General features: G+C 51.1%; 1 protein-coding gene across 1 annotated transcript; it reads right to left on the bottom strand.

Moving 5' to 3' along the window:
* Window positions 1-759: 759 nt before the first annotated feature.
* Window positions 760-4,960, bottom strand: UBXN10 (UBX domain protein 10). Its single transcript, XM_072884251.1, has 2 exons — window positions 4,905-4,960; window positions 760-3,180 (listed from the first exon to the last, which is right to left on the bottom strand). Exon 2 carries the CDS (start codon window positions 3,163-3,165, stop codon window positions 2,284-2,286), a length of 882 nt encoding a protein of 293 aa, XP_072740352.1. The 5' UTR covers window positions 3,166-3,180; window positions 4,905-4,960; the 3' UTR covers window positions 760-2,283.
* Window positions 4,961-7,246: the final 2,286 nt, after the last annotated feature.

The raw sequence follows: 7,246 nt of genomic DNA, 5'->3' as shown, positions 1-7,246 counted from the left end.
TTATGACCTTCTCAAAGCATCCTGTTGACAGAGTGAACTTCACCTGATGTAATGCTGAATGTCTGAAGTTATTTTTAAGAATTCCCACAAGGAAGCTTGTTAAATGATACCACATAATCAACGAGGTCAGATAAATACTGTTCTTTCCCCCCCCAGTGCTTCTTGTGCCAGACTTTGCAGAGTTGCTGCTAAGCCCTCCCCTGCATCCCCAGAAGACTTTTGAAGGGAAGAGAAGAACCGGGGGAGAAAAGAGGTGTTTTCCCTGCACTGCACTTGCCTAGATCAAGACTTGATGTGGCTTTTTAGAAAAGGAAATAATTCACATGCACATCTTTGGAGATGCTGTAGCATGGGTGAGTTTGTTCAGCTGTATCTTAGATGGAGGTATTCGGGAGGAATATCCTCCAGCATGAGAAGGGCTGTCCCCTGTGATCCAAGTTGCTCTTACTCTTCTGTTGTTGGTTAAAGCTTCAGCCCCTGTACGCTCTCAAACCTGTGTGGTGGTCACCGTGACAGCGGGCAGTCACTGATCTGAAGGGCTTCTTTCTTCACTGCGATCCTGTATTTAATACAGGATGGAGATACAAACTCCAGGAAGGCACGTGCAAGATGGTGTGGACGGCAGCGGACCATCCAAAGTCTGATTTGGACAGTCCCCGAAGTATTTGCCATCAAATTAATGGCATTCCTCGTTTAAGAGGAGATGCAATGACTACGCCTCCAGTTTACATAAATCATTTTAAGTTCAAGTTTCAGCCTAAAAGGTTTTATTGATTGTACTACCACACAGTATGAAAACATTCTGAAACTTAGAAGTAACATAGCGTACACAAAATCAGAAGAAGGGAATTGACCACCTAACGCTGAATTAAACACAGAAAACAGTTCCTGTTCCTGAACCCTTAAGTGAAAGACTTTGCTCCCCACTGAGGTTTGATTAAAAGCACCCATGCGTTTCGGTATCCTGGTCTCCCTGAAGACACTGGGATTGCTACTGCGCAATTACCATCGCCCGCAGTAGAAGTAACACTATTTCATCAGATACCATCTTTATAAAGCCTCTGGACCCTGAACATTTGCTGTAGAAGGAGATGCTGTGCTCCTGGTCAACACCAGGATCAGCTTTCCACTACTCTTACGGTTCTGAGTTGGTTTGGCAGTTACACTGAGGTTAAAAAATGTTCATTTTACCTCAAAATATTAAAACTAGCTCAGCTGCATGGCAAGTGGTCTGGTTTTTGGGTAGATTGAATTATTGCCTTGGAACTGTAAGAATTTCCATTAGAAACCTAGAAGACTGTTGGGGATTTTTAGCACAAGCACACTGTATTATCTAAAACCTGCCAAGTTACCCTACCGGCCTTTTTTAATGATGGTTTAGTAAAATATGGTCTGCTGCCTGAGGCAGTTCCTCAGTCAAATCCAATTAATATATTTTTACTTAAAAATTCTCAAAGTAGCACTTGCTTTCTTGGAGGAACTCATTTCAGTGTAAAGGTGTTAACTGGAAATATTTCGTACATCCCATCTTAACTCGCCATCTATTCTTACCTACGGATCACACAAGTTGAATGAGAGAAGAAGAACTAAGTAGAAAATCCTGCTGCTCCCCAATACAGCCAAAATAATAACTATTTGTTCTTAAAAAGACAATGTAGTCACACTCTGAAAAGCTGCACTGAGGTTATTCAGAAGGAGCTGAGCCCTCACAGGTATATTACCATCCGCCTTGCAACTTAATACTTCACAATAATCCATTAATGTGTTATTAGTGTTATTTCCAGATGGTTTTCGGGTTTGATCTCCTTTTCAGTCACTCTTGAGAGGATGATGTTTAGGATGATGATAACCTACTGAAGATGGTCCTCCAGAGTAAAACAGTTCCATTTCTACCTTCCCAAAGGTGCCTCTGCACCCAGATCCACTCTGGGGAGTGGTACCTTCCTGAAATACGGAAAAGGACAAGGGGAGAGGTCTCGGAAACTTCAGTCTTCAAAGAAAGACATCAGCAATTTCAAAAAAACAAAAAGGCCAAAAGTTGGTGGTGCTCAGGAAGCAATTTGTGATGGCACACGTGAAAAAAGATGCTATTCATGTAGCAGGTATATACACTTGAAATACTATTTCAACACATATACACAAGTCTGCTTCACAGGGAATTTTTGGAAGATGGCAAGATGAAGAAGTAGGCCGAGGAAATACCAGAATTTCAGGGTTTTGGAAGAAGGAATGCATCCCACTCAGCAGAACAACCCAGAGCGGCGTGATGGCATCTCTGTGCACCTAAAGATCTGCATCGTGCTGCTCTTTCTGTTGGATGCACAGCACGGACTTGTGGAGAATCCCACATTCATGGAGGGACCTCGTAAGGTCAGAGAAACTCCTTCTGGGCACCTCCATCGTTTGAAGGCTGCAGCGTTTGTATTTGGCTGACATTTTCTGTTCTGCCACGGCAAGGACTGTCTGGAGGCTGTCAGTGGGCCTGAAATAATGTTCAAATCTCTGACCAGAGGGAGACCGAATAGCGAGCAGCAAGTGCGACTCTTCTGTCAGCGGCTCTTCCAAACTTACAGTCGACGTTGAAGGGCTCTCTTGCCTCATTTTCCTTCCCGGCTTCTCAGGAGGACACTGCGCGTGTGAGCTCTCTTCATCGGGGACATCGCTTTCTGACAATATGCTGGCAGTTCCTTGCTCTCCAGAAAGAGTTTTGATTTTCGGAGCATCCTCCTGCCCCTCACTCACTTTCAGCCGGTCGGTCTGTTCAGCCACCGCTTCCACAGCGCTGCTCCCTATGCCTTTCCAGCCGATGGAGGGGAGCACCCTGTACTTGTTCAGGGAAGAGGAGGTCCTCAAAGGCACTTGCTGAAGGAGCTCTGGGATTTCCTCGGGACACACCTGGCTGGCCAGGAACGCTGGTTTTGTGGACGATGCTCTCCGGCTGTTCACTAATTTGTGGGGAGCTGCTGGTGGCTGGGAAGATGGCACTCGGCAAGGGCAAGTTTCCATGCTCTGAGAGTAGTTGAAGGTTGGCCTCGTGCGTCCCTTGGCAGATTTTGGCCTGGTGACGTGCATGTCGACGGTGTTTGTCCACAAGAAAGCGGCTGCTGTGCTTGAAGGGAAGTAGCGGTGAGATGGTGCTAAGGTCAGAAGAACCGCTGTGGCCATTGCTTCTCGAGGCACCTGCAGACAGGGTAGCAGAGGGAAAAGTTACAGGAATTGGCCAGAAAGCTTCTGGAGAGCTTAATCTCCCTACAGCTCCCACTTCTGTGCTGCACATCAGCTAATAATAGCAATAAATCTGGCGTATGACTGTGTAGGCAGGCAGCAATCCTATGGTTCAGTAACGGCTGAGTCAGAGACGGCGCGATATGTGTATTTATAGGTGCTGGCCTGGTCAGGAATTGTTTAAAGTTGACCCGGAGCATCGGGAAGTCGTGCACTTCCCAACTTAAAGAAAGTTTTTGATGGAAAGAACAGAAACATTTTTTTCTGAAGCTAGAAACTCAGTGAAAATGGGAGATGAGTGAACTTCAAAGCACAGATCTGGCCTTCTTGCTGTTCCTGCAGTGAAAGATTAAGTTCCCATCGGGGACTTCTGGGTAAGATTGACTGCACTTCGCTTTTTAAAAATCTCTGAAGACCTTTGAAATTGCATATGTCTGATTCAATACAGAGAAACCCATTCTGACTTCTGTGACCAAAATCAGCCTAACAGAGATTGATATTAACCTCCATTAAAGATGAAGCCGTGTTCTACTGCATGTTCCCCAACTCAAGCTGTGCTCAGACCACTTGTGCTGTACCAGGACAAAGCCCAAATGCCCAGACAACTGGGCCACAACCTCACAACAACATTTTGGAGACGCGCAACAGGGTCACGCACCTCCTCTTCCTTTTCTGTGCTTTGCATAGCAGGCTTTATCAAGGGGGAAAAGAAAATGTCAACTTTGATTGCCTGGCATTCTCCAGCAATGGTAAAGTCGGACTCACCTGCTGCTCATGACCCCAAACCAAACAAAGAGAAGGGAACAGCCACCGTGGTTGTTCCACAGCCTTCTGCCAGCGATGTGTTATTTAACGCTTGGTCTCTCCTTCACTGCTGTGAAATGGAAATGCTCAGCAAACCAACCGAGCAAAGCCAAGGCGGAGCCCCAGCACACAGGTGCACCCTGACCAGCTCCAGTATGAAGCTGCTTGGAGATAAGAGAGATCCGTCCCTCTGCAAGCCTCGAGCAGAGCTACGGACAGGGACACACCGCCCAAGCGACTCATCGGAGTGTTCTAGGAGCCTGTGGGAGGGAGGGGTGTGTGCCTTTCATTTACTGCGTCTAACAAATAAACTCCAAGGCAACAAGCTGTAGCTCGGCATCCTCCGAAGAGGAACTTCCAAGCACATGAGAGCACTTACCAGGTATCACCAGTTATACTGCCAGTTCGAAGAATAAAAACCCCAAAACAAACAACCTGCCAGAAGCCATGGGTGACACTCCTGGGTGAGGGTCTGTGCTGCTTCAGCACGGTGTATATTAGAGGTTTACCGTGAGGAGCTGTTTTAAATATGGCACGTTTTACATTCGGGTGCCTGGGTGAGGGATTGGGATGGGGAACTGCAGTCAGGGAGGGCTGTGCCCACAGGTGGCCCAAAACACTGCAGCCTCAGAGCCTGGGAGGGCAGGCAGCCCCAGATCCCTGGCCCTGCAGCACAGTCTGCAGCACACAGCCCTGCAGTGCCACAGTCTGGCCCCAGCCCCACAGCTGAGCCTACTCCTGGCCCCACGGCCAGGCCCCGACCCTATAACCCGGCCCCACGGCCAGGCCCCGACCCTATAACCCAACTCCACGGCCAGGCCCCGACCCTATAACCCAACTCCACGGCCCCGCCGCCCGGCCCCGCCGCCCCTCACCTGCCGCCTCGGGCCGCCCGCGCCCGCCGGCAAACACAGCCGCGTTGCCACGGCGACCACCCCACTTCCGGTCGCGCGACAGGCCCCGCCCCGCAACCACAGAGACGAACGGGCCGGGCTGGCCGGAGCGCCGCCGGTTACGGTCCTCCAGCCGGCATATGGCGGCCCGGGGGGTGGTAGGGCCGGGATCCGGCCGGGTTCCCGCGCCCTGGCTCCGTGCCCCGGGGCTCCCGGAGCGGAGCGAGGCCGGGGCCGAGGTGGGCTGCCCGGCCTGGCTGCCCCGGCGCGGCAGCGGCCCGTGGGATGGGCCCAGGGATGGCCGTGACGCCCCGGTGTGGGTCTGAGGGTTGTAACCAGGCCCGGGGACGGCCGTGATGTCCCGGAGTGGGCCCGGGGGACGTAAGCGGGCCGGGGACGGCCGCACCACGCTGGTGCAGACGGGAGGGGCATACCTGGGCTGCTGCGCCCCTGCACTGGGACCGGACGTGGCTTCGGGCCTTGATGGCGGCACGGGGGCGGCCCCGCCACCTCGCCCGGGGCCGGAGGCTTCGTCCTGAGGGGCACAAGGAGACGGGGGTGAGCGAGGGTGGTGGCAGCAGGGTCCTGTCCCAAGCAGCTCCACCCCCCGTGGGTGAGCGTCGTACCGAGGTTGCTCCCATCCCTCCCACAGGGCCTCTCGTTTCCCCCGTCCCACCCAGAGGAAAACCACGCCGTTGTCACCCCACTTGAATACTGAAATCCTTTTTTTAAAATCCTGAAAGTTTGCAATTACGGTGTTAGACCCTCTCCTGAGCAAAGGCAGCAGAAGGGGAGCAACAGGATGAGGTTTTAACCCCCCCCCGGTGACTTGAGTTTCATGACGGTGTGATTGAACAGCTTCACCTGAGTGATCACTGGATAAAACCAGACAAATAAACACCAAACTCATTAGTTTCGATGAGAACACCTTTAAAAAACTACACTTCACGCACAAGGTCATCCGGGGACCTAAAACAACTCCTCTGGGGGACTTTTACGCTTGCGTTGTGCTGGGAGAGCCGCAGCCTGCAAGCTTGGCATCCCGGTGTGCGGGTGTGCGCTGACAAGGAGAGGGAGTCCTGATCCCCCGGGCTATAAACATCCCTGAGTCAGTTTTCGTGGTGGGAACGCACCACATAATGCTGACATTTCCATCTCTCCCCGTTAATCCCATTTTAAACCCACTTCTAGTTAACCAGATGCCTCTCCCACTAACAGATGCCCAGCAAAGGCAGCAAGAAATAAGCAATAAATAACTTAAGATAACTTATCCACCGTCAAATCGGGGATCCCCACCCCACAGATGGGGGAAAATCAAGGCGTACCCACGCACTAAAAAGGTCAGAAAATAGTTGCATATCAGCTCATCCCATCCACAGGATGTTCAGCAATATTGCGCTTTGCAGATCAAAGCACCGGGTGTATTTACATTTAAATAAAGCCCTGAACAAACAGATGTGCGGGTTGATACCCCTTTGTGTTTGCTCAATAGGAAGGCTGAAAAGTTTTGTATTTCCAATGGGATAATAACTTCCACGGGTGGTTTTTAAGCCCTCGGGTTTGTGGCTCGATTGAAGAGAGGGTTTATCTTCGTGTGCTTGCTCTCCTGAGATCCTTCACCGAGAGGGAGGGCTTAAAATGAGGGGCTTTGGTTAAAGCCACCTGTGGATCCCCAATCTGCATGATCCCAGCCCTCTGGTCTCTGTTTAGGCCCCCGGATGGGGCCTTTCACGCAGGTTTAGTCAAACTCACAGCCAAAACCCAGGAGATCAGGGCCATCTTTCTACATCGGGGCCAACACAGCAGCAAACCTGCCCCAAAGGGCAAGAACCTGCCGCGCCAAAGCACGCGAGCACGAGCAGTGCAGACAATGAACAGCACGAGGGGGAAAATCTTCTATAATGGGAGTTTTTTGTGGATGAGGTGGGACGGGGATGCTTAATCATCAGAGATGCCATGGTTTTAAAAGTTGGCCGGGGAAAGCAGGGGGTTTGGGTATCGGCATGGTGCCCGTTGGTTTGCGTTGTGGCATTTCGAGATGGTTTCTTGTGCAGGTGGCAAGTGGGTAAGCCACTTGGCATGCCTGAGTGGGGAGGCAGACGAGCTGTTGCTCCCCATCCTTTCCTTATCGGGCTTGCATGGCTTTTTATTCCACTTGGCAGCAGGAAATAGAAGGTTAGAGGGAAGAAAAGCCCTGGGACAGACATCTCTGCCAGCCTTGGAGGACAGCCAGGAGGTGATGTCCCTTCCAGCGAGCCGCTTTGGCCGCTCTCAAAGAAATCCAGCAAAGGGTTTTCTTCTTGAATACAGACCCGTGAGCCATT

The sequence above is a fragment of the Ciconia boyciana genome, chromosome 19 (genome assembly GCF_034638445.1).
Source record: "Ciconia boyciana chromosome 19, ASM3463844v1, whole genome shotgun sequence".
In the NCBI taxonomy this organism is placed as follows: domain Eukaryota; kingdom Metazoa; phylum Chordata; class Aves; order Ciconiiformes; family Ciconiidae; genus Ciconia; species Ciconia boyciana.
The sequence above is the reverse complement of the archived record's forward strand: the minus strand, read 5'-3'. Positions and strand labels throughout refer to the sequence as shown.